The sequence below is a fragment of the Panthera uncia genome (genome assembly GCF_023721935.1).
Source record: "Panthera uncia isolate 11264 chromosome B2 unlocalized genomic scaffold, Puncia_PCG_1.0 HiC_scaffold_24, whole genome shotgun sequence".
Taxonomy (NCBI): domain Eukaryota; kingdom Metazoa; phylum Chordata; class Mammalia; order Carnivora; family Felidae; genus Panthera; species Panthera uncia.
Genome location: NW_026057580.1, coordinates 69,504,057 through 69,531,430, shown reverse-complemented (window position 1 = coordinate 69,531,430; position 27,374 = coordinate 69,504,057). Strand labels below are relative to the sequence as shown.

At 34.2% G+C, this 27,374-nt stretch overlaps 1 protein-coding gene across 4 annotated transcripts in view; it reads left to right on the top strand.

The window, feature by feature from the left end:
* The window catches only part of REV3L (REV3 like, DNA directed polymerase zeta catalytic subunit), a 174,418-nt gene that overhangs the window by 104,101 nt on the left and 42,943 nt on the right, over positions 1-27,374 (top strand). For all 4 annotated transcript variants that reach the window (XM_049654182.1, XM_049654185.1, XM_049654184.1 and 1 more), the window contains 7 exons: positions 2,582-3,495; positions 5,260-5,339; positions 6,660-6,785; positions 11,500-11,692; positions 13,153-13,264; positions 19,344-19,459; positions 22,137-22,255. In XM_049654182.1, the coding sequence (XP_049510139.1) occupies positions 2,582-3,495; positions 5,260-5,339; positions 6,660-6,785; positions 11,500-11,692; positions 13,153-13,264; positions 19,344-19,459; positions 22,137-22,255 (1,660 nt within the window). The remainder of the gene's footprint in view (positions 1-2,581; positions 3,496-5,259; positions 5,340-6,659; positions 6,786-11,499; positions 11,693-13,152; positions 13,265-19,343; positions 19,460-22,136; positions 22,256-27,374) is intronic.

Here is a 27,374-nt window from a genome sequence, read left to right as displayed (position 1 = left end):
AAAAAAAGAAAAAAAAAACAATTTTTATTAAGTTTATTTATTTATTTATTTATTTTTAAAATTTTTTTTTTTCAACGTTTTTTATTTATTTTTGGGACAGAGAGAGACAGAGCATGAACGGGGGAGGGGCAGAGAGAGAGGGAGACACAGAATCGGAAACAGGCTCCAGGCTCCGAGCCATCAGCCCAGAGCCTGACGCGGGGCTCGAACTCACGGACCGCGAGATCGTGACCTGGCTGAAGTCGGACGCTTAACCGACTGCGCCACCCAGGCGCCCCAAGTTTATTTATTTATTTTGAGAGAGGGAGAGAGAGAATCCCAAGCAGCCTCCGCACTGTCAGTGGAGAGCCAGATGCGGGGCTCAAAACTCAAACTGTGAGATCATGACCTGAGTTGAAATCAGAAGTCAGATGTTTAACCAACTGAGCCACCCAGATGCCCCTGGCATAATATATATATTATATATATTATAATATATATTATAAAACATCATTGTTTTTAGTATTATATATAATATATATTACATATATAATATTTAATATATAACATATTAAATGTATATAAATGTAATATTAAAAACAATATTTTAATATTAAAGTCTTCACTGTAGTAAATTTAGGAGGTATAGAAGCATAAAAATCACACCATTTCTCTACCTAGTAATGACCATTCTTAATATTTTAATTTTTTAAAATTTCTTTAAATTTATAATTTTTATTTTGTTTTATAAAATGTAATACTATAGTCATAGTATTACAGATTTTTTTCACTTAATATTATAAACATTTTCTAAATTTATGAGTTTCTTGAAACATTTTAATGGGTACATAATAATCCTATCATATGTATATATTATTGGACAGAAACTTTGTTCCTTATTCTAATATGATAGATAATTATGTGATTGTTTTCTTCATAAAGCATTTTTTGTATTTTGGGGGTTTTCCATATAGTCTTGTAAGTAGGATTACTGTTATATGTAAATGATGAATCACTAAATACTACTGAAACCAATGTTACACTATATGTTAACTACTTGAATTTAAATTAAAAAAAAAAGGATTTCTAAAAAATTTAAGGCTCTTAATATATATTATGACATGCAATTATCATGCTGCTGACAATATTTAAGAGAGCTGAACTTACTTCACCTCACCAATTTTGGGGTTTTTTTGTTTTGTTTTTTTACTTGATTATGATCTCTATACCATTAATGTTAGAGATGGGCATGGCATATAATATGTATTCATTTTCTTCAGTAGCAGTAATTCTTCTAGTTTTTCATATAGCTGGGAGGTGGATACAGGAAAGGTCTAGATTTTGGTTACAAAGTTAATTAATAAGGGCCAAAGTCTTACCATGTAAAGAGGAAAAGGAACTGTGGTAACCCTTCAGTCCAAACTAGAAAACGTAAATCCAGTTCATTGAGTTTTATGTAGGGAATGACTAGGATGTTTGGAAAATCATGCCCTGGAAGAAGTGATTGAAAAAACTAAGATCTATCTTCATATCCATGAAAGAAATACCATAAGGAAGAAAAAGTTGACTTCTCTTGCTGCAGATGACAAATAGTACCAATGGATGTATGTTAGAGAAAGAGAGAGGTTTAGCTTGATACTTGCAACTATTGGAAAATTAAGCCAGGCTACTATTTAATAGTGGTTCCCCACGTACACAAACATTATCAGCATTTATGCTATGCATTCTGTGTACTCTGGTAACTCAAAGTTCGCATGTAGTGTTAAACTTTGCCATGTAAAAGGGAGAAAGAATTATGGTAATTTACTTCAATTGTGTGTGATTTTTTTTTTAATGTTTGAGGGGATTTGGTCGGGGCAGGGAGTGTTACAAAGAAATGTTTGAATTGACTGGTTTTGCTAAACTATTGTAAATATTAGAAAATGTCTAGAGAGGCTATAGATAAAATCCAGGCACACAGTCTCTAATGATAAATTCTTCCATTGTTTTTATTCATATGTGGTAACAGTGGAAAGTTATTTAAGATGAGTAGAGGAAAGTAGAGGATCAGTTTGTGCCATCTCCTTGAAGAAAAGAAAGCTTCGTGGGTCACTTAAAACAAAAAAATACCTTCTTTCCCTGGTATTGATGAACTTAATTTAGTCATATACCTGGAAATTAATTTAGTCATATACCAGTGAAGAAAAACATATTAAGACTAAAGAGGCTGTACCTGCATAAAGTATGTAGGGGGAAGGTGTAGAAAGGGAAGATATGGGCATTTTTAAGAATCCAAAAGGGGCTTTAAAAAATCTCTAGAGGGGTGCCTGGGTGACTCAGTTGGTTAAGTGTCTGACTTCCATTCAGGTCATGATCTCACAGTAGGTGGGGTCGAGCCTTGCGTCGGGTTCTGTGCTGCAGCTCAGAGCCTGGAGCCTGCTTCGGATTCTGTGTCTCCCTCTCTCTCTGCCCCTCCCCTGCTCACACTCTTGTCTCTCTATATCTCTCAAAAATAAGTAAAAATGTTTAAAAAAATTTTTAAACATCTCTATGATAGGGAGCTAAATATTTTGGTAATTGCTCTTTGAGATGAAACAGTTGTTCTAAAATATGTTGTTTGTAGGGAGATTGGTGGACGGCTTCTCATGGTAGAAACTCGACTTCCAAATGATCTGGCTGAGTTTGAGGGAGACTTTTCCTTGGAAGGACTTCGTCTGTGGAAAACAGCATTCTCAGCAATGACTCAGAATCCACGACCAGGGTCACCCCTTCGCAATGGCCAGGCAGTGGTCAATAAAGGGTCAAGTAATAGCTGTAAAATGGTTGAAGATAAAAAAATTGTGATTATGCCTTGCAAATGTGCCCCAAGTCGACAACTGGTTCAAGCATGGCTTCAAGCCAAAGAAGAATACGAACGTTCCAAGAAACTGTCTAAAACTGAGCCAGCTGGAGTCATAAAATCTGCTGAGAACTTCAGCTCTTCAGTTAACCCAGATGACAGACCTGTAGTGCCTCCAAAAATGAGTACAACTCCACATATACTCCCCACTACAGCACATACCAAGGAAGATGTTGATACTTCTCAGATTGCTTTACAAGCGCTAACCACAGGATGTAGTCGAACTGTAAGTGAAAGTCAGACACTGCCACCAGTTGCTTCTGCAAATGATCCTGAGAAAGGTGAAGATGATGATGATGACTATTATGTTAGTTACAGCTCCCCTGATTCTCCAGTAATTCCGCCTTGGCAACAAGCAGCATCCCCAGATTCTAAAACATTAGATGGAGAGGAGAGACCCGCATCACAAGTAGAGGAACTACATTCCCTGACTATTGAGAACTTCTTAAAACCAGTAAAAGATGATATACAGAAAAGCCCCTGCACTGAGCCTTTGGAGCCTCTAGTGATATCTCCAATTAATGTTAGGGCAAGAACCGGAATATGTGAATCACTTTGCCTTCATAGTACACCAATTATACAGAGAAAACTTCTAGAAAGGCTTCCTGAAGCAAGTAGCCTGAGCCCTTTGTCAACAGGTAAGGTTACAAAGAAGAGGAAGACTTCATAATTCTTCTTCAAAGATTAGAAATTAAATGAAAACATTAGACTATATAATGAAATTCAGAGCTTTTTAAATGAAATTTTAACTCTACTAGTGAGATGTTATTATGACAATTTCTTGTAAAGTCATCAATCATCTCATGGAAACTTAATTTTTATCTTTCTGCTGTGAAATCTACTTATATATGCTTCCATCCTATCTTCTTACCTTCTGGGTGAAATATAGGAGGCCTCTCAGAAGTCTTCCTTTTTCTCAACTTGATTTTTCCCACTGGCTTTAATATATGCCCAAGTCTCTCTCACCCTTTAAGATATAAGGAAAACCAAAAACCTGCCTTCACCTTAGACCTGTAGCTTCTACTCTTTTTCCTCTTCTTCAAAGCCAGATTTCTTAAAAGATTTCTGTAATTTGACAACTCCCATTTCTTTTACCTTCATTTCTCAGCCCACTCAACATTGCATTCAACCCCCATCATTCCACCAGTATTGCTCTTGTAAAGAATTTCAATAAGTTTCATGTAGCTAAAGCCAGTGTGTATTTTTAGTTCTTACTGTCACAAGGCCTCTTAAACAGCCATTGTCCTGTCGACCATTACCTTGGAGCCTCTTCTACCCTTCGCTTTTCTCCTACTCCTCTGTTTCTGCCTACTTGATTTCCTTTGAAGCTTTACTCTATGTTTTCTCCCTAAATGAGTGAATTCCTGCCCACAGGATTACTACAGATAACCCACAAATTTAAATTTCCAGTTCAGAACTCTCAACCTCCAGAACACTATATCTAACTGTCTATTTGGGATTTCTACTTGAATGCTCAAAGGCACCCCAACCAAGGTCAATATTTTTAAAAGTCAATTCATGATCTACAGCATATACTCACTACCAATTGTGTGTACTCATAAACACAAACATGCATGCCTACACATAGAAGCCCATATGGTCCTTTCTGGGTTTTCCTTCAATAAATAGTACCACCATCTCTTTGTCACTGAGTTACGCAAGTCAGAAGCGTGGGGTTTATTTGTAACACCTATCTGATTCACCTCACTGCCCATCCTGTGATTCCTAATCCATTACTAATTTCTATCACTTTGTTTCCTAAATTACCCAAATCTCTACTGTTGCCTCTGTCTCTACCACCACAACCTCAGGTCAGGCTATCATCATCTGTCACCTGGACATCTAGCCTTTTTATTCACCCATAGTAATTTCCACTTCTTTTGCTGGGTAATCAGGGGAAATCCTCACTCTGTTCCTAGGTAATTACTACTCTTTCTCCTGATTTTTAGCACAAAAAAGCCTTCCTAATCTCCCTGACGTGTAAAAATTCCCAATTATATTCCACTTTGTCATACTTACCCCAATTATAATTTTATTTTTCTGTATTGGATGAATATATGATTCTCTTTCTAGACCGTGTGAGAGAAGAAACTGTATCTTTTCTTCCTCTTCATATGTTCTCTATAAATAAGTAAATGAATTAAATGATTGCCTAGGATATGACTGAAGTAAAAACTCAATAATTAAAATAGAAACGTTTTTATTTAAAAATACAAAATTTTAAAGTTATTTTGCTGGAGATCAGAGATTTGAATTAGTTTTGTTTTTAAATTATGAAGTTTTAGGGAGGAATTAATAGGACAGTATTCATAGATGGTACTCAAGAGTTTGGAACAGCATTTTTTTTTTTTTAAAGCAGGCAATTTTGATGTATATGTTAAATATGATCTTTCTTTCTACAGAACCAAAAACTCAGAAATTGAGTCATAAGAAAGGAAGTAATACTGACACTCTTAGAAGAGTACTCTTAACACAAGCAAAGGTAACTATGCTAAACATATTTAATGTTCAGTGGACGATCCATTCTTATCTTAGATTTCAGTTAGATAATTGATAAATTTGTGTCTCATTTTAAAAAATTTTATTATATTTTTACATCATTTTATTTACATATCTTTGAGACAACAAGAAATTGCCTAATTTTTTTTTAGTTTATTTTTTGTTGTTGGGATCTAAAAGATTCTTATATGTAAATACAAATATTACAGAGAAAGTGAATATGATAGCCAAAATGTGGATTATGAGGATACAAATACATTAACTGATTACTGGCAAAATCAGAACAATCCAATGACAGCAGAGCTCAAGTAAGTGATTTTTTGATCCCACCAAAAATATATCCTTTTTCTTGGTTTATTACTTTTTTCTCAAATATAACATTGACTTTTTTCAGTTCATTTTACTAAGTAGCAAAGGAAAGCAACATTGTTTACCACTGAAACTCTGAAAAATCATAAATATCTTTATTTAAATACTAAAAATATGGTAATACTTAGAAATATATGGCTATATTAAAAAAGTAAATATTAGACATGTATCCTTAAAAATAGATGACAGAAATCACTTCCATATTGGCTACATTTCATTAATATTAACCACATGAAATACATTTCAGTATTTCTATTTTAAGACTATAAATACTTTTTTAAAACTTTTATTTTTAAATACTATTGAATTACAAGCTATTTATGTCAAAAAATAAATGCAAATGTGTTGTGGACATAAATCAACACTTGGGGGAAATGGTTAATGGATTTGGAAATCAGAAAATATTTTAAAAAATAGATTCTATTTTTTCTAAACCCTTCAAGATTATATATATTTTCATTCATCTTTCAGGCACATGTTGTGTTTGGGTAAAATACAAACCCAGAATTTCAAATCTTTTATAAACTTTAGCCAAAATTAGTTGCAAATATATTGCCTGCTTGTTTGCCATACTTCCCAGAATTTGGTCAAGATCAATGTCCATGTGGTGTAAATGTCGACTCTCCAACAAGACTATTAGTTTCGTTATTTGGGGTTTGTAAACTCAAAGATCAACATATGGTTTGCTTACAGATTGTATCAGATATTTCTAAATATATCCAGTTCTGCTATCTTGAATTCCTAGCATGAAAAGAATGTTAATAAAATACTTCGTTTCTTCTTGGGCCTAAAGAGGTGATACTAGTTTATCATGTATTATCTTACCAAACACATAAAGCAGATTATCTAGGTAGAAATAAGTGATTAAAAAAAAAAAAAAAAAAGATTGCTCATTTATCTTTTTCTGGCTATGTGTGTGTTTTTTCTTTGATAGAATCAATTTGCAGCAGTAAATACCCCAAAGAAAGAAACTTCTCAGATTGATGGACCATCTTTAAACAATTCTTATGGTTTCAAAGTCAGCGTACAAAACTTACAGGAGGCAAAAGCTTTACATGAGGTAAAACTGCAACAGTAAGAACACATCCACTGTTTAACTCTCATGTTTTATTTTATAGAACAAGTATGGAAATTTCTTACTGAGGGAGGAATACATTGAATTCTGTTCCTGTTAATCTTCATTTTGTTATTATTTATGTATCTATATAAAATAGACAAACTTTTAAAGTAGCTATCAGTTAGACTGCTTTGTGGTTTCACAGTTTTCACAAATCTTATAGCTGAAATTCAGGTTATAGAAACTAAAATTGGAAAAGCTTTTATAACTATTAGAAAATCTCTATATTATTCTGGGATTGTTATATTAGGATGTTATATCCTAAATGAGATATTTACTAGTATTTTCTGTTTGGTTGGTTCAGTGGATTAGTGCTTGCTAATTCATTTGCTACAATTCATTTGCTCACATAATCTCTATATAACCCAGTTCCCTTCACAGCACAGACCATATGCCAAAGAGTAGGAAGCTATTTTGTAAGAATGTATGTTGGTCACAGGATGGAGTAGAGAATATGTGCGAATGGATCACTATAAATTTATCTGTATTAAAGAAAACACAACTCAGAACACATATCTGACTGGCAGTAAAGTGGAAATTAGAGTATATTTTCATTGTTTATACCTGTGCTGGCCACCACTAGCAATGTGCCTATTGAGAATTTAAAATTTACCTTATCCATCTAGGAAGTGAATTCTATATTTTATTTAAATAATTTAGATTTAAAACTGATACTTGACTCGTTTACTAGAAAACTTTTAAGTATGTGTGGAACAACTTAGGTTTTTAAAACTACTTTTTCAACTGTAAATTTTATGATATCTAAATACAGGTCGAGTATTTATTTCTACGCAAAAACTTAGCACCCACATTGAAATGTGCTATAAATGTAAAATGCACACTGATTTTGAAGACTTTAAACAGGAAGAAAGGATATAAAATATTCATTAGTAATTTTTATATTAATTACACATGTTGAAAGGATGATATTTTTAGATGTATTGAATGAAAATATTTTTAAATTTACCTATTTTTACTTTTTTAAATGACTACTAGAAAATTTTAAATTATATGTGACTTTCACGTTACACTTTTTTTTTAAGTTTATTTATTTTGAAAGAGAGAGCGCACATGAGGGGGAGCAGGGGAGGGGCAGAGAGAGAGAGAGGGGAAGAGAAAATCCCAAGGAGACACAGGGCTGGATCTCACAAACCATGAGATCATGACCTGAGTTGAGACCAAGAGTCATATGCTTAATCAACTGAGCCACCCAGGCACCCCCATGATATTTCCATTGAACAGTTGTTTTAGGTCCTTGTCCTCTTTAGAGCACAGAATTCAATTTATTTTTTGTGTTTTTGTTCTCAAGTCAATTCTGTCTTAAACTGTTCTAAGGATGAGCATAAACTAAAAGAAATATTCAAATATTGTCCTCATTTTTATCCTAAATTTGAACTAAGATTTGTACTTTTCTAGAAGTAGATTAGAACATAGTCTAATTGCCTAATTGTTTGTACGTTTTTCCATTCAACAGCATTTCATTTAGTTCCTGAATTTTATCTACTTGGCCCTGTACTATTCTCTGTAGCCAAGATAAACTAAGTAATAAACTCAGGAATACATGTCTTAATGAAGAATACACCCAAAATTAGAAAAATAAAATACCATGATAAAAAAATCTTTTATTAAAGCAAATAGACCTTAGCAAATACTTGTTACATTTGAATATCCTTTATTTATTTGAAAAACTTAATCTTCTTCTTATGCTCTTTATTTCTACATAACCTCATCTCAGAATCATGGGCCCTCTTGAAGTTAAAATCACTTGGGAGGACTGGCAGGTTGCTCACAGCTTCTTCCCTAAGAAGGCCTCAAGGCATACTACAAACAGCCACCTGGTGGTCAAATAGGGAACGAGCCATAAAAAATCTGCACTGTGTATGCTGTCCTTTTTCTGGGAAATTGTGCCCTCAGCACTTTTTCTTCTGTGTCCCATTATGCTACACTAACTTCTCTCTCTTCTGCATATAAATACTCAGGGTAGAAGAGAAGGGGTATAATCCTCATCCACCTTTGTCCCCTACCTCTTTCTTAGTCATACTCAGTAAATCTCTGCCCCATCTCTTCATTTCATATATTTGCTTATAAAGAAAATGCCCCTAAGATCAGTGCATTTTATATCAAAGAATAGAAAGGGAAAAATTTGAATGTGAAGTTTGACCTACTAAATAAATAAACCTCCACAAATCTTTTGACCTGAAATTGTCTTCAGTCTTCTCCATAGTCTTTGCACATGTTCATCCTTTTCTAACTAAACCAGTTTTTTGGTTTTGTTTTGTTTGAGTTAGGGAAAGGTTTTCCAGTTACATTTTTTTATTTGCTAAATTAATACGTGCTTTGTGTTAAAAATATATGCTCTTTAGGTTTATATATATATATTTAAAAGTAGAAGTTCTTTCCCTTAGCTCCCCATTTTATTGGTTAGATTTTTTTTTTAAGTAAAAAAAAATTTTTTTTTTGACATTTATTTATTTCTGAGAGACAAAGAGAGACAGAGCATGAGCAGAGGAGGGGCAGAGAGAGAGGGAGACACAGAATCCAAAGCAGGCTCCAGGCTCTGAGCTGTCAGCACAGAGCCTGATGGGGGAGCTCGAACTCACAAATTGCAAGATCATGACCTAGGCTGACGTCAGACACTTAACCAACTGAGCCACCCAGGCGCCCCTTAAATAATTTTTTTTAAGTTTATTTTTATTTATTTTGAGAGAGCAAGTGGGGGAGGGACAAAGAGAGAGGGAGCAGACTCCAAGCTGTCAGCGCAGAGCCCGACACAGGGCTTGAACCCACAAACCATGAGATCATGACCTGAGCTGAAATCAAGAGTCGGATGCTTAATGGACTGAGCCACCCAGGTGGCCCTGGTTAGATTGTTTTGTAATAGAAACAGCTATATTATAGGGGTGCCTGGGTGGCTCAGTCGGTTAAGCATCAGATTCTTGATTTTAGCTCAGGTCATGATCTCATGGTTTGTGGGTTCAAGCCCTGTGTCGGGCTCTGCGCTGACAGCTCGGAGTCTGCTTGGAATTCTCTCTATCCCTGTCTCTCAAAAATAAACTTAGAGAAACAGCAATGTATAAGGAAAGTGGTAGATTTGTGGATATTTGTTTTATTATTCTTTATGCTTTCTATCTGCATGGTTAATGTTCTTTATAGTTTAAAAAGTACTTAACTACAAATTTACTAACAAATACACACAACATTACATGTATATGGTAAAAAAAATTCAATCAGGACCAAAAGATTTACAATGAAAATTAAGCTTCCCTCCTACCTCAGACTAAGTAGTCTCCTTCCCCAAAGGCAGTAGAAGTAGTTCTGTGTTGTTATGTCTCTTTGCAGACATTTCCTATGCATGTGCTTTAACATTTTTTACATACATATACACATACTACACTCACTGGTTCCACTTTTCAATGTATTATGGTGATCTTTTCGTACTAAAACATCCAGATCTGGCTAATTCTTTTGAAAATTTTAAAGGTTAAAGAGTATTCCATTGTACGTAGTCTTCATGCGATGTCACATAATTTATGTAACCAGTCCTCCTCAACTGATAGACATTTATGTTTTTAGTCTTTTATGACTTATGAAAGACTAGAAATATCATAATTTTTAATGCACATCCTCATACATAAATTTTGGCTACATGTATGATTATATCTGCAGGATATATTCTCAGGAATAAAATTGCTAGATCAAAGGATACGTCTATTTTTAATTTTTATAAATACTTCTAAATTGTCCTCCAAAGAAGTTTACTAAATTCTACTCACATCACTAGTGAGAGCCTTATATTGATTACATTTCTTCAACAGCTGGCATGCAAAATAAATACAAAATACAAATCGTTCATTAAATCTATATGACTTCAATAATTACCAATATTGTAACAGTAGTCTACTGTTTTTCTATTGCCAGGTATTACTGGTACAGTGATGGTTATAATTCCGGCTGTAATCATGAATCTAACTTAAGTTGTTTTTTTTACCCAGAGTTTCTACTCAATTACAGTTAAATCCTTTTATTTTTTACTAACATAGGAAAGTAGGTATAAAAAGCAAAATACTACCTTTTTTTGCATTTTTGCCAAAAAGAAAGTGTGTATGGGCAGAAATCTAGCTATTGTTGTAGTTGATGCCATAATATTCTTATGATATTTTTTAAAGAAAAACTATTATAAAAAAACTTGCCCAGTACATACAGAAGTAAATTGAAGTAGTAGAGAATTAATAGGAGCTTCAAACTAAAATACATCTCTCTTTTTAAAGTATAGGTGAAACCATAGTTAACTGGGTAGAAAGTAAAAAGTAGCAGACTTTGATTCAAATAAACAACCACTTGGACTGGTCATTCTCTTTCTCAAACAGGAATGAAAAAATTGAGAGGCACTTGCATGTATTTTAAAGAAATAGTTTTAAGTATGTATTGTCACTGAGAAATTATAGCATAAGCAGTTTTTCTAGAATAAAAACATGAATTAATTTAATCTAATCTTAGAAGTGAAAATCCTTAATCTGTGGAGTATTAAACTGTGGCTGTGTCCTTTATGGTTTTTTTTTTCAATTTTACACATATTTCCTTGGAATCTTGGTGAAACATTTCTTTCAACATGTCCCAAAAAATAATCTAAAATCCTAATTTTTATTTCCTTTTATAGATACAAAATCTTACCCTAATCAGTGTGGAGTTACATGCTCGAACTAGACGAGACTTAGAACCAGATCCTGAATTTGACCCAATCTGTGCTCTGTTTTACTGCATTTCATCTGACACTCCACTACCCGATACAGACAAAACAGAACTCACAGGTGTAATAGTGATTGATAAAGACAAGCCTGTCTCCAGCCAAGGTATTTGTTCATTTTTATTAATTTTGTACCTACCCACCCTAGGATGAACCTTTTAATGGGGCAATTTCTGTGCTGGAGATCTAAGCCAAGCAAGTATAAGGAACTCCTTTTATATTGTTCTAAGTATTGTTTTATAGTATATTAATTGCTAATACTGAATTAAAATGATAATCTGTAAGTTGGGTGAACAGTCTTCCTTATGTATGCATTGCTGGTATTTTGCTGCTAATACAGAGTTTCTCTTTGCTTTTAAGAAGTTATTAGTGTCAATTAATGGATTAAAAGAGACTTTTAAGATGTATTCCAATTTTGTTCATATGTATGTTTTTGGCTTAGATGTTCTTCATATAATATACCATATAAAGGCATTTTATAAAATATCAAGTGTCCTTCTGCAGTTTTGAATAATAATACATGAATTCAGTCAGCTGAGAAGGAAGTCTTAGCACAGAACAAAACCATGTAGGAATTTACAGTTTAATCAATGGTGTGCTTGAGCTGACTTGTACCAGCTCACAATCCAGTTACTAAATTTTTATGAATTCTTTGAACTAGTTGGTGTCACATTGGCAGTTTGAGATCAGCATGGAGAGGAGTCTTTTATGGAAAAAGGCAAGCACTACAAATCAGGTCTTTTTTTTTTTTTTTTTCCTTAGGAGGTAGTTATAAACAGTTACCAGCATACCATTGATTAAAATATTCTCTACTAGGGGCACCTGGGTGGCTCAATGGGTTAGGCATCTGACTTTGGCTCAGGCAATGATCTTGTTGTTCATGAATTTGAGCCCCCCATCGGGCTCTGCTGTAAGCACAGAGTTCGAATCAGATCCTCTGCCCCCCTCTCCCTCTGCTCTCCCTCCACTTGCATGCGTGTGTGGACACTCTCTCTCTCTCAAAAGTAAACATTTAAAAAAGTAAATAAAATATTCTCTACTAAACAAAGCTCTTCCTATGGGAAGAGTAAAGGCAGAAGCAAAGTAATGAAATTTTTTGAGGTGACACATTATTACTTGAGGAATTTGGTGACTGTAGACTTTTCAGGAAAATAACAAAATGAAATATGAATTTTCAGTTGCATATTAAACTAGAAAAACTTTAGGAAAGTTTTTAAGAAATAGACTTAAATTATGTATTTACTTTGGGGAATGCTCTTTTTTTTTTAATGTTTATTTTGAGGGAGACTCCATGTGGGAAGGGGCAGAGAGAAAGAGGGAAAGAGAGAATTCCAAACAGGCTCCACGCTGTCAGCACAGAGCCCAAGGAAGGGCTGTAGCTCATGAACCATGAGATCATGACCTGAGCCGAAGTCAAGAGTTGGACACTTAACCAACTGAACCACTCAGGCACCCCTGGGGAATGCTCTCTTAATTTAAAGTATTTCAGTAGCATAATTTCACTCAAAATTTAGGGTTTATATTACTTACACAATGTGTGTAATAAACGTTTTGCTTATTTTTTAGATATCAGGTATCAGACCCCATTACTGATTAGATCTGGAATTACAGGACTAGAAGTTACCTATGCACCTGATGAGAAGGCACTTTTTCAAGAAATTGCAAATATAATAAAAAGGTATTGTTTTGTATTTTCTGATTTTTCCAGCTTTTGTTCAGAGGGTCCTTTCTTGCTCTTGATTAATAATATGGGCAAAGGTAGGAAAGAATAAGAGAATTTCTTCCTGTGGCCCTTAAAATTATCCTTGGAAAAATTTTGCCCTTACCTCTCATCACCATCCATCACCATTTCCAGCAGACTAGGGACGGCAAAACAATATTCTGTTCTCAAGATTGAAGAAGAAATATTGGTTTAGCAACTCTGGCTTTCCCAGTTGGATTTTAGTGTGATTTTTCTATGGTAGTGAAATAATGGGGAACTGTACTAAACTTAAATTGTATTATTCATTAAATAGGCTTCTACCTTGGGAGTCAGCCACATTTCAATACATTTTTTTTTTATGTTTTCTGAGTTCTAAACCAATGTTTTCAAAAAGTGTTAGTATGCAATCTATTCGTAAATCTAGGATTATGTGGTCCATACTCTTTTGTAATACATAGTTCCTTAAAAATCTCTTTTGATCATTTGATGGTTGGCCTGGATGATTGATAGTAGAATCTTGTCAAATTTATGAAAAGGATTTTTTAAAACAGAAGTATTTTAATTTAAAAATAATTAAGTGAATCTTTTGCATTTTCTAAAGACTATAACTTTTGGTAACTATGGACCCTTCTGTTAAAGGCTTCATTTTTCCAGGCACTTAAAATTTCTGCCTATTGCTAGGCTTAGGTTTTTAAATACCTAAAGCAGGCTGGAAAATAGCCTTTGTATCTTTATGTGTGGATAAAAGCTCTCCTTGAGCGTGTCGTTACACTCACCCCTTTCTGTTTTGCTTTCTGTGGTTTGCTTTCTGTAGTTGAACTCTTTCCTGTAGAACTGAGACAGTATTCTGCATGAAAGATCAAGATGATATCCTACAGACTGAATATCTGATTCAGTCCCACCCAGATGCGTTAGCATAAACCATTTTGAAATTTAGAAAACCAGAACATGTTTTCAACAAAACAAAATTAAATGTCAGGACGTCAAAAATAATGCACTGCTTACCCACCACTCTAGGGAGGAAACAAGAGAAAAATATTTTTACTCTTTATAGTACTGGTGACTGGATGGATTCCGATCCATTTGAGTCTTGCCATTGTCATTCCTACCTTTTATCTTCTCACAGAGGTTGTCATCAACATGTCAGATGCTTCAGTGCCCACACTTTTATTTCTGCAAGCAGCTTAGCAAAAAGAACATGCAGAGTTTTAGTCAATACCATTTTGTGTGCCAGCACATGTTCAATAATGTCCCTGGGCTTTGTATGCTTGTGTACTCCTTGTTAGATATATTCCCAACAACAGCTTATCTGCCAACATTGAGAATTTTAGCAATCATTTGCAAGTGTAGTAACTTTCTTCATGTCCATAACATGAATTATATTAGTCATTAAGAAAAATGTAGTAAACAAAATAAAACTAATTTCTGGTTCTTACACTAGAAGATCATATGGTTATTAAGTGCCTAAATAACAACATTTCAGTTCTGTAATGTCCTTTATAATTATTCTAAACGGGCCCCTAAAAGATTATTTTATTCTTTCAGCCCCTTTGTTGAGTACCTACTCAACACAGGCTTTGTTAACAACATAGATTTTGGTTTGGGTTTTTTTTTTTTTTTTTTTTTTTTTTTGAAAATTAACAAATACATTTATTTTTTTTTTTATTACTTTTTTTCAATATATGAAATTTATTGTCAAATTGGTTTCCATACAACACCCAGTGCTCATCCCAAAAGGTGCCCTCCTCAATACCCATCACCCACCCTTCTCTCCCTCCCACCCCCCATCAACCCTCAGTTTGTTCTCAGTTTTTAAGAGTTTTAAGAGTCTCTTATGCTTTGGCTCTCTCCCACTCTAACCTCTCTTTTTTTTTTTTTCTTCCCCTCCCCCATGGGTTTCTGTTAAGTTTCTCAGGATCCACATAAGAGTGAAAACATATGGTATCTGTCTTTCTAAGTATGGCTTATTTCACTTAGCATAACACTCTCCAGTTCCATCCACATTGCTACAAAGAGCCATATTTCATTCTTTCTCATTGCCATGTAGTACTCCATTGTGTATATAAACAACAATTTCTTTATTTATTCATCAGTTGATGGACATTTAGGCTCTTTCCATAATTTGGCTATTAACAACATAGATTTTGAAGTCAGCCAGCTCTGTTTGTTTTTTTTTTTTTAAGAATATGGCTATTTTATATGCTTCTGCATCTATATTTTAAACTTATATATCTTAATGAATGGAAGATGTTACTGGAAGGACAGGGTTTTTTTTAAGTTTTTATTTTAATTTCCAGTTCGTTAATATATGGTGTAATATTAATTTCAGGTGTACAATATAGTGATTCCATAGTTCAGTACATCATCCCTTGCTCATCACAGCAAGTGCGTTCTTTAGTCCCCATCACCTATTTCCCCCATTGCCCCACCCACCTTCCTTCCACTAATCATCAGTTCTCTATAGCTAAGAGTCCATTTCTTGGTTTGTCTCTTTTTTTCCCCCCTTTTTTCATTTGCTTTTGTTTCTTAAAGTCCACGTGTGAGTGAAATCATGTAGTGTTTGTCTTTCTCTGACTGACTTATTTTGCTTAGCATAATACTCTGTAGCTCCAAGTCATTGCATATGTTTTTTTTTTGTCTTGAGCAAGTTACTTATCTCTCTAAGCTTTAGTTTCCTCATCTGTAAAATGGGTAATAGATATGAAAATTAAATGAGATAATGCACATAAAACTCTTAGCCTGGTCAGTACATAAATGTTAACTCTGAGTGTAAGGTATAATAGTAGGTGCTAAATTATAAAATTGAATAAAATATAGATGCACACTTTAAGAGTTTTATTGTTTGTATTTTTCCATTCTTAATATTATATGTCCTCAAATGGCAAACATAAAAAGTAGTATGAAATTATATTAGACAAGTAAAACCAAATCCATTGTGTTGTCACAATCATTTTTTTCCTCTGTATTTCCTTGAACTTATTAATAATTTTCCATTTTCCCCAGCCTTCCTAACTTGGATATAAGCTTTGATTTCTTCCTTTTTCTCTTTCCTGCATGCATATATTACATTTATCTAACCTCAGAATTATGTTTCAAGATCATTCCTTTCCCCCACCTCACCCTGCCATTGCCACTGCCTAGTTAAAACCCCCTCATCTCTCTTCTGTACAGATGTTAATGGGTTATTTAAAATTTTAGTTGCGGAAACAGCTTTTTTTTTTTTTTTTTTTGCCTAAGCAAGTAAATCATTTTCATATTTCTGCTGCTTCTGTTTTCTCCAGTTTTATTTTTTCCTTCACCACTAATCCCATCTACCCAACCTTGTTCTTTCCATAACTTTTAGAAACCAGGTAGAGTTGATAAAAGTCACCAAAATTGAAGAACAAGTCACAAAGATTTTGTTATTGTCACCAAATGTTTTCACAGAAGAGATGAAATTCTTGTGGTTTTGAACTTGAGTTGAGACCTGTCTTATCAGCCTTAAGAGTCTCTTTAGATGAAATGGCCTCTAGGTCAAAAAATAAATATACATAATAGATCTGGAAAATATTGAAAGGACTAAAATCTAATCAGTTAAGAGAAGCAGAGTGTTTTCTGGTTTTTTATTTTTTCAGCAGTCATCTCTGAGCAGTAGCAGTTTATAAAATAGACAACTTTTAAAAATATACATATTTTTTCAAAACATCAGAAAGTAAGTGTACTTAAAGAACTCTGTTAGGTGCTGCAACATAGCAAATAGCTAACTGGAATAATAATCCTTGCAGTAATAAGATATTTTATGAATCTGGGAAATTCAGATAAAGAAGTCAGAACTGCCTTTATAGAAGAAGAAGGGCTCTGTAACCATCTGGCATCTTCTTCATGTACCTGTGCTTAGAAATATATGCAGTAGGCACTCCAGCAACCTTCCACATTCTTAAGATCAAGGCCAACTGTGGCCATGTTGTAATGCCTGTTCTGGTCGTTCTTGGTATTGAGGCAGTCAACTGCATGGGTTCTGGTATATGTGTATGGGAATCCTTCAAATCTCCTATCCCTGATAATCCTTAGAGCCACTTGATACAGTATTTCTGCCCCAATTTCTAAAATTTAGACGGTGCATAGTTTTCAGGAAGATGCACTTGTCTGTCAGATAACTGCCCTGAAGAGAGTTTAACTTAATTGAAGAATTGATGAAATTGCTATCAACAAAGATATGTTAACCTATTAGATGTTATGTTAGAAGACTAATGAGCAGGAAGAGTGTTGAGAGACTTCTGTTTTCTTGGGTCCCCTAGGATCTTTCTGGACTTTTTGTTTAAGAATTAGTCTACCTTTTTAGCTTTTAATCTCTGAGATTAAATATTTGCCTCATTGTTGCTTATTGCCTTATTTTCCTTTGCTTCCCCGTACTCATGTCTTACCCCTGCCCTTTGTTCCAGAATTGCCAGCCATGAGGCACTTTCTTCCAAGAAAACACTTTTTTGTAGGTTGGTGAAAAGGTCCATTTGGCTGTTCTGTTAAATTGATCAAGTGGTTTTCTCAGAAATTTCAACCCTATTTGTATAGAGAAAAACACATGGATAATATATACATTATCTTTTTCTCCTGACAAGTTTGAGAGCTATTCTGTAAGTTCATGGTATAATAGCAGGTCACAAGCAGATTACCAGATATTGAAATTTATATTATAGAATGTATTTTGATAGGGCCTTTAAGGGATGGAGAAAATAAAAAGAATGATGTTGCAAATGTTTGAACCTAATTCTTTTGACATCAGCCATTTAAATATACTCCAGGATTAAAAATGAGACATTTTTGTGACATTCTTGTATTCGTTGACTAAGTGAAAACTAAAGCCATTCAACCCCATCATTTTAAGAAAGCAGTTATGGAAATATGGTAAACTATTAGCAAACCTGTTCTAAAAATAGATCTCATGATCTGCTTATGATTCATTGTTATACCAGAGACTTCCAGAGTAGCCATTTATAGCTTGCATCAGTAAATTAGTAGGATCCTACTACTAGGATACTTTGAGTGATACTTCAGGTGTTAAATAATACAATATGGACAGGCTGCACATTCCCCAATTCAGAGTGACTATAACCAATGAGGTAAAACCCAAATTTATAGGTTTTTACGATTTTTCACTCTGCTTTTTGGCTTTTATCAATAAGAAAATAATCAGTAATTTAGAGCTTCTAATTGGGAGCATAATCATAGCTTTTGCTCTCAAAGTTTTTGTTCTCATACAATTTTTCCATCGAAGTAAATCTTCAAGTTTATTTTTCCTTGCACTGTAACCAAACATTTTTCTGTGGTGGTCACTATGAAAGTCCTAAGAGGAGCCACAAAGAGGCTCTTTCTGAGTTGGATGCACATTATCAGTGCAGTTTTACCAGTGCAACTGTGTGACTGCAGTGAGCACCTTTTTCCCTAGTTTCTGTTGCTTAGCTTCCCCACATTAATCTCACCCCTGTTAATATTTCATTCTTCCATTAAGCTGAGTCACCTTCTTAAGTTTAGAGGACAAACTTGTCATTACCAAGGCCTTACTTCCTGTAAGGAACAAGTCATTAATTAAGTGGGAAAAGGAAGATGTTTTCATTTTCTTTCTCAGCATTAAAACTGTTTAAGGACAATATAGGTTAGAGGGGTAGAGAAGTAGCAACAAAATGACCTGGGGGGGATCTTTTTCAAAACATGTGTCCACACATGCCCTCACACTTCACCCTGCCCCTACCCTCATGATATTCTCAATCATTCTCTCATTCTTGTACTTCAGTGGTAATGCCTCTCTCGTCCCAATTTCTATCAGCTTCTTTCCTAAGTCATATCAAATGAATATGTAGTCTCAGTAAAAACTATGTTTGCTTTATAAAAGTAGCTTCCAATCAGAAACTCTAATCTATTCCTTCTTATATAGAAAGTGTATAGGTGCCATTGTACCATCCCTTCTCCATCTGAGAAACCGAATAGATTTTTATCTTTTGCACTTTATATCACAAAGAAACAATTCTTCTGATTAAAGCTTCAAATGTGTGGTCCTTCTTCAATTTTTTCATTCCTTTAGGTATGATCCTGATATTCTGCTAGGATATGAAATTCAGATGCATTCCTGGGGTTACCTCTTACAAAGGGCTGCTGCCTTAAGTGTTGATTTATGTCAGATGATCTCTCGGGTGCCAGGTACGAAGCCTTGTGAATATTTTATGGTTCAACCACAGAGTAAATTACAAAGTGAATAAAGACAAGGTGTTAAAAAGTACTATTGTTCTAGCCTGATTTTAATACTAAATTATGTAAGCTCTAGATGTATCGTAACTCCATTATGGACAAATTCAAAAATCAAGAAAAAAGAAAAAACACCTCCATGTTGCTGTTATATATGCTGTTAATATATTTGTTGGTATCTTTTCTTTCAGTCATTTTTCATATACATATGTAAGCCTCTTTTATATAACTTTAGTCACATATTTCTCCCATTTTTATTATGCTTCTTTCATCTAGTATCTTGTGAGTATTTTTCTGTATTCTGAGATAGTCTTCATAATCATTATGAAGCACACAACATTTCTTTGGTTGATGTACCATAATTTTATTTTGTCTGGTTCTATGTTTTATGCTTTTGGTTGGAACGCTGTTTATTTTTATTTGGGTATCAGGCTAAAAAATTTGCATGAATTTTGAAGGCTGTTTCCCACAAGTCTGATTCTGTTCGAAGGAGGGAGGCAATAACATTCATACAAAAATTAAAGTTGATAAAGCACCTTTCAGAGTTATGTTTTTCCTTATAACTGTAGAATTTTTAATAACTTGGTTTTAAAGTCACAAGTCTGACTAGGACAACAGCATATACTTTGGGTATATTGATGAAAACTAATCAAGAGAACTCCTGGGAGAGGTTATGACTTCAGTACAATGTCTTAAGTGTTAGTAATTTTAAAGGGAAAGGCTGAAGCTAGAAGATTCAAAGACCATAAATATTTTGAACTATGCAAAAAGCTTGGAATAAAAAGGCAGAGATAATTTTGGGTTTTCACTGCATAAATTTCTTGTAGCTTTTGTGTCCCTTGGATGCTAGGAATAGTGTGGTATATCTCAATTTTCTCAACATTCATTTGGGATAGGTTTCTGAATATTCAGGAGAGGCAGCATGAATGTTCAGGTGTACATATTAGTTTAATTAGCTGTAACAGGTAAGGTATATGACTTAAGATCAGAAGAGTGAATGAAAGCTCGTCCTTTATTTATACACACACACACACACACACACATATATATGTATATATATACACACATATATAGACACACATATATATACACGTGTGTGTGTGTGTGTGTGTATATATACATTTTTTTTTTTTTTTTTAAGTAGGCTCCATACCCAGTGTGGGGCTTGAACTCACAACCTTGAGATCAAGAGCCCCATGCCCTACTGACTGAGCCAGCCAGGAGCCTCAAGGTCTTGTCCTTTAAGAATACCACAGAAGACATTTTTATGAGGCAACATGGTACAGTAGAAAGGGGATGGTTAGGAAGGCAGTAAAGAGCACAGATTCTGGAGAAGGACTAGCTAGGTTCAAATCCTGGTGATCCTGCTAACTAGCTATGTGATGTCAAACAAGTTACTTAACCTATTTATACTTCAGTTTGTTCAGCTGTAAAACGAGAATGATAATACAACTTATCTCATAGAGCAATTGTGAAGTACTTAGAACAGTGCCTAAGACCACAGTAAACATTATGTAAGTGTTAGATGAAAAAAACTTGTAAACATCATCTCTTTAAATTAAAGAAGAGGGATGAATGTGTGTACATGGTCTCTCTGGAATCAGGTAACCCTGGTTTATAGTACTGGTTCTGTTTCTGTATGACCTGGGACAAGATATAACATTTCTGAGTAAAATTTACTACAATGCAAAATGCAAATTATACTAACATAATAAAGTGGCTAGGTTAAAGTAAAAGAAACAATAAAGTTCTTAGAACATAATAGACATTCAGCATATAGTAAATATATTTATTATTCCAGATCCTCTAATGAACAACATTTGTATATATCCAGTGTCATATAAGAGAAACACATTTTAATTTCTATTCTAGGTAAAGTCATCACCTAAGAAACTAGACTTAGAACTCTACTCTTCATCTAGTGGTCCATGCAAAGTTAGAATTTCATTCTGAATAGGAATGTCATTAATTGATGTCAACAAATTTTCAGAGAGGTTAGGTTAAAAACTCTACCATGTTTTCCAGGAAGTGACCAGTGTAGCTATAAACATATTCATCCTAATACTAAAGGAATGCTTTAGTGTTAGGTGTTCATAAAAATGGCACCAAAAATTAACCAAATTTAAAGTAAAAAGAGTATTATTTTTAAAATATGTGTGTATACACATTTTTATTATTTAAAAATATATAATTTTCAATTACATTTCACAAAATTCCTTCATAACTTAGAGTCTTTTTTAAGTTTCATTTGTTAGAGCATGAGCAGGGGATGGGCAGAGAGAGGGAAAGATCACATCCAAAGAGGGAGAGATTTTGCCAAGAGAGTCCGCTGATAGTGTTGAGCCCAGTGCGGGGCTTGAACTCACAAACCATGAGATCATGACTCGATCTAAAATCAAGTCAGAAACTCAACCAACTGAGCCACACAGGCTCCCACTTTCATAACTTAGAGGAAAGAAAATTGTTTTATTAATCAAAATAGTGATTATTCACTCTCTAAGTCTAATACAAAATAGTGAATTATGTTTCGTCTTTAATCTTTCTCTTTCATTTTTATTCTCATTTTATTTGGCATAATTTGCTTGGAAATTTGGTTTCTGTGAGTCCTGATACAGTCTATTCATTTCTGTAGATGACAAAGTTGAGAACAGATTTGCACCTGAAAGGGATGACTATGGATCAGAAACAATGAGTGAGATAAATATTGTTGGCCGAATTACACTAAACCTTTGGAGAATCATGAGAAATGAGGTAAGGTGCTTCATCTAAAATTTCATTGGAAATAAGAGATTAGGTCAGTATAACTGTTTCATTTATTGTAGAGTATTAGTATAGTCCGCTATGTAATTTATGCTTCTTTGTGAATTATTTTTATTATACTTAAGTAGAGTTACAAAAATAAATACTACCTTCTAAAATGCAAAGCTACAAGAGTATTTAATGTTGTTGATGTGTTAATTTTTTTTTCCATTTGTGTCTAAGGTAGCAGTAGCTAGGAAAGTCTACAACTATCATGAGGTATTATGTTGTATGTGTCAAATGTTATATAGTTTCATCATTTTTTTCACTTAATACCAGATAAATTCAGCTTGGCCTTTCTGATTTATTAAGTAAGAAAAATTTAGTTTACACATAAGAAGGAACTAAGGATATTTAAAAACTGGGTCAGACGAAGAAGGTAAATTGGAGAGACAGTGCTTGGAAATAGTTAATAGCAGCTTCCAAGTGAGGCTTTGGGGGTCCAGATAAGGATTTTTCGTAGTATAAATTTCAACAAATTATCTCATTAGTTTGCAGTCACTCAGAAAAATAATTCTTTCACCAAAAATGTAAGATCATAGGATCTTAAAGTATGTTTGCATTCTTGAAGTTGCTTGAATGTAAACTTCTATTAAAATGTAAATGTAAAAAATGTAAAAATGTAAAAAATTTTATTAAATGTAAAAAAGGATACCTACTGTAAATTGGTCTATTCTCAAATTTTGGACTTTAGGTAATATTAATACAGAATGTTTATATTTAAAAGAAAGCTGTGTTCTTCAGTCGCTTCTCTTTGAAACTACTTTCTCATTATATACTTTTATTATATACTCATCATTAACTATGATTTTTCTGACTCTTCTAGATTTACATAAAACATTTGACTTTCCAAACATGCCCTCTGCAGTTCTTTTGGGCACCAAGACACAGTAATCCTTTCACATAAAGAAATATATTCTTTATATAAAATTCAGGTGTCCTTATTTTTCTTATTTCCTCTCTATACCGTGAACCTAACATTATTCTCACATTTCATCCAATTTGAAAATGTTTAATATATGTAACTGCTTGAGGATGATTTTATGTTATTTTCTTTTCAAAATATTATCAGAGCATAAGAATCCCTAATGACTTCAAAATAGCTCCTAATGACACAGCATAGGATATGGAAGGTACAAGAGATTGTGGTGTATTTGGTTTGTTTATTCCATTATATAATTTAAACTGTGGTCTCTGATATTGTCTGTGATGAACACATAAATTATGTAAACACAAAATTAAATTCTTGAATCTTAGTTTTATCCTTGAAGATCCAAAAGGCAGCTATACAGTTATTCACTATTAGCTTAAAATCAGAAATTGGAGAGTAATTTTTTTTTTTTTAATGTACAGCTTTCTTTAGTCCTTTCAGAGGCCTCCTCTAATTTTAATCTGATCTTTATTTGTAAATAAGGGAACGACTGTGAGAAAGTATGAATTGGATAATTTCCTAGATGGGCCAAACTGCCAAACCGGATAGTCGTTTTTGTGTTTTTGTTTTTTTTTTTTTTGCTAATCCAAAGTATTCCTGATAATTTGGAAATTTCCGGGAAATCCTGAATGAACCTGTGGGAAGTACTATCTTATAACTTAAATTGTTTTGGAACTTTAAGGGTTATGACTTTGGACAGAAGCTGGCCCTGAGAACTTTCATATTAGAGATCCTCAAACTATTTTTTTCTGGATTTAAACAGTTCCAGAAACTCCTTTTTTTAATCTTTATTTCTTTTATCTATATCTTCCTCATGACACTTAGCAGTTTCTAACTAATTGATTATAATATGCTTTTTATTAAAAATAATTTGTATCCACTATTAAAACAAAATGAATGCAGACAAGTATGCAAAATGAAAGTGAAATCCTTTTGTCTCTCTAGGACATCTCCTCAACTGTTACACTCCCCTGATATAGTTTACAGTTGAATGAATATCTTTGCTTATATGCCTAGTTTGAGTTTTTTAAATTTTATTTTTTAATATAATAGTTTTCACTCTCCTGCTAACTTTAACATAAAATTACTGCTAGACTTTGAATCCTCAGTAACAAACACAGTGCCTCTTAAATAGTGCTCATGACGTACTTGTTGATTGCTTGAATAAAAGAATAAATGAGTCTTTCCCCAGAAGATGGTGTTTAGAGGCCTTCTGGATATCAACTGAATCTAGACCTTTCAAGAAATTGCCACCAGATACTTATTACATGCCATCTCTACAGCCCAAATTTGAGCCAGGGGTTAGATCAATTAAGAGCTTCCTCTATTTTAATAGGCAGAGAGGCATGTTATATGGATGCAGATGTTGGTAGGTGGGTAGATGTAGCAATGTGTGGAAGTTCTCTTCTGACTGCTTCAATTTCCTCAGTGAAATAGCAGTCATGGTTCTCAACTGAGAGTGAGCATAGTGGAGGGACTTGATGGGTTTGAGGGGAGAAGAAGAGTATGAACTAGTTATCTAGGAGAATTTGAGGATAGTTATTTAAGAAAATAAAGTATAAAAGCTAGGCAGTGTGGACAGCACATTTGAGATTCACATCAGAAAATTAAAGTGATACCTGCCAGCTATGTTCAGATTCACAGATACAAGCGTAGATAAGACAGGGTTAGATTCAACCACCACTCATAAGCAAAGGATTATGACTTTGTGAAAAAGTAATTAATTAATTGCAGAGCAGGTGAGGGGCAAAGAAGGAAATAGTAGTGGAAGGTTGTGATTATGATTGTGCAAATTGAGCTAGATGGGAGCTCGGGGTACTAGAGGGAGTAAACTAGAAGGATGAGAGATGGTGGTCAGAGAATGGGATGAGGAGGGGGTAGTTATTGGTAATAATAGAACTTGGAGTATGATCATGGGAGTGGATGGCTAAGGTGGGATGGAGGCAGTGACAGGTGAATTTGCCTCATACCTCGCTCTCTGGTAGCAGTATGGAAGGGGACAAGAACAGAGGTAAGGAAACCAGGGAGAAGATTATTGGGGTAGCTCAAATGAAAGTTGGCAGTTGTGTAAGGATTTAAAAAACAATTTAGAGGATAAATCCACAAGAAAAAGATGAAGAGGAGGAGGTGTCAAGAATGAGGATCAGGGTTCTGACATAGATCATGTTTAGGTGGGAAAATGATTTAAGAATATAGAGCATGAGATATCAGTCAGATAACCAGGTGAAGGAAGATGCGCAGCAGGCATATACCTAAGTCCCAAGTATGGGGTAGAAGTCTAGATTAGAGATCTGATCTTGGAAGTCACATCAGAGTAGATGTGCTCACAAAGAAGCAAATACAGGGAGTGATCGAAATTGAGCCAAGGACATTTTTGTGAATGAAACCCTTTGAGTAGACAGAGGAATCGGCTCCTAAGAAATAGTCATAAGATGAAGAACCTGGAGAGAACATTCCTAGCAGAGCCACTAAGGAAGTCTGATGTTTCCACATAAGCATGTAAGCCTCCCATTATCTCAATTTGGCAACATCAGAATCTGTTTGTAATATGTCCTATTAAAATCTCAGTCTGTCAATAAGCATGTCAGGTGCTTTTAAAAATGTTTTTTAACATTTTATTTATTTTTGAGAGACAGAGAGCACAAGCTAAGGAGGGACAGAGAGAGGGAGACACAGAATCTGAAGCAGGCTCCAGGCTCTGAACTACTAGCACAGAGCTTGACATGGAGCTTGAACCCATGAACTGTGAGATCATAACCTGAGCCAAAGTCAGATGCTTAACCGACTGAGCCACACAGACGCGCCCAGCCTGTCGGGTGCTTTTAAATAAGACAATGTGATGGGCAATGAAGATTAGGTAGAAGTAAAATAATATACTTGCTACCATTCATATATTGTTTTATCATTTATAAGGCATTTTTTACAGACTTGTCACTTTTACATTTTGCTACAAACTTGTGGTATAAATAAGACAACAGAGTAGTGAGGTACTATTCCAGATAGAGAAAACTGAAATTTACGGAGGTTAAGTGACTCGTCGAAAGCCTCATACCTAGTAAGGGGTCGAGACTCAGACTCATTGTAGGCATGCTGTCTGTCTTTAGAGAGCTTAGTGTACATTTTATTTTTAAATATAAATATGTATAAAATATAAAATAAAATATAAGCTCTCTGAAGATAGCCTTCCAGTGTCCTAGAAATTTCTTACATCTTCATATTGGTACTGGTTACATGGTTGTGTGTGTGTGTGTGTGTATAAATGTGTGAGTTGTTCACTTTAAATTTTAATACAATTCTTTATATAAAGTATGTGTCAGTCAAAAAAATTTTAAATTGGAGACTCAGGAAATGAGCAACTGAGGGAATAAAGTGATGGAGGATATAGGGCACAGGTGCTTGCTTATGATCTTCCATTTTTCTTTGATTTCATCTTTATTTCCTCTATTCCCCTTAACTAATTCTCTGCCTCTCCCAGTTCTGAGTAAGTTTATTTCTAAAGTGATTAACCATTGTGTTATGCACATTGACTCTGTGAATGGATAAGTGTAACCCACCTCTGTCAGACCATTACCTACCAATAAATAAATGGACAAGCATTGTAACACTTTATTTATATCAGTTCTGACTTTGATCTACATATTACATTTATTCAGTGTTGAAGTTACTTAGATTTCCCCTGAAAACAAGTTGCAAACTCCTACTTCATATTTCTGGATTCATGTTCCAACTTCCAGAGTAAATCACTCTCTATAGATTAGAATATTCCAAAGATAGATCATCTTAGAGTTCACGTTTCCTTCCTTTAGTTTTACTCACAGCTGAGATTATATAGCTAAGTATATTTATGTTCCTATGAACACCAGGAAGACTCAAAGTAGAGTGGGTGTCATAAAGTTATATTTGTGTAGTCTTAATTCAGTTTGTGAAATTGTTCTATTTGAAATAAAATCAATCCAGAACATAGATCTGCCATCTGCCTCAGATATTGGGGACCAGTTTCTTAAGATTTTAAGTTTACTTTGAGTCACAGAATCCCCTAGTTAGTACTTATAGGTCAACCTACATGGCAAGCTTCAAAATGTTCCCTAATGAGAGAGCTACAGGACAAGAGGACCTTTTCTGAAGAGGTTTCTTTCTTTC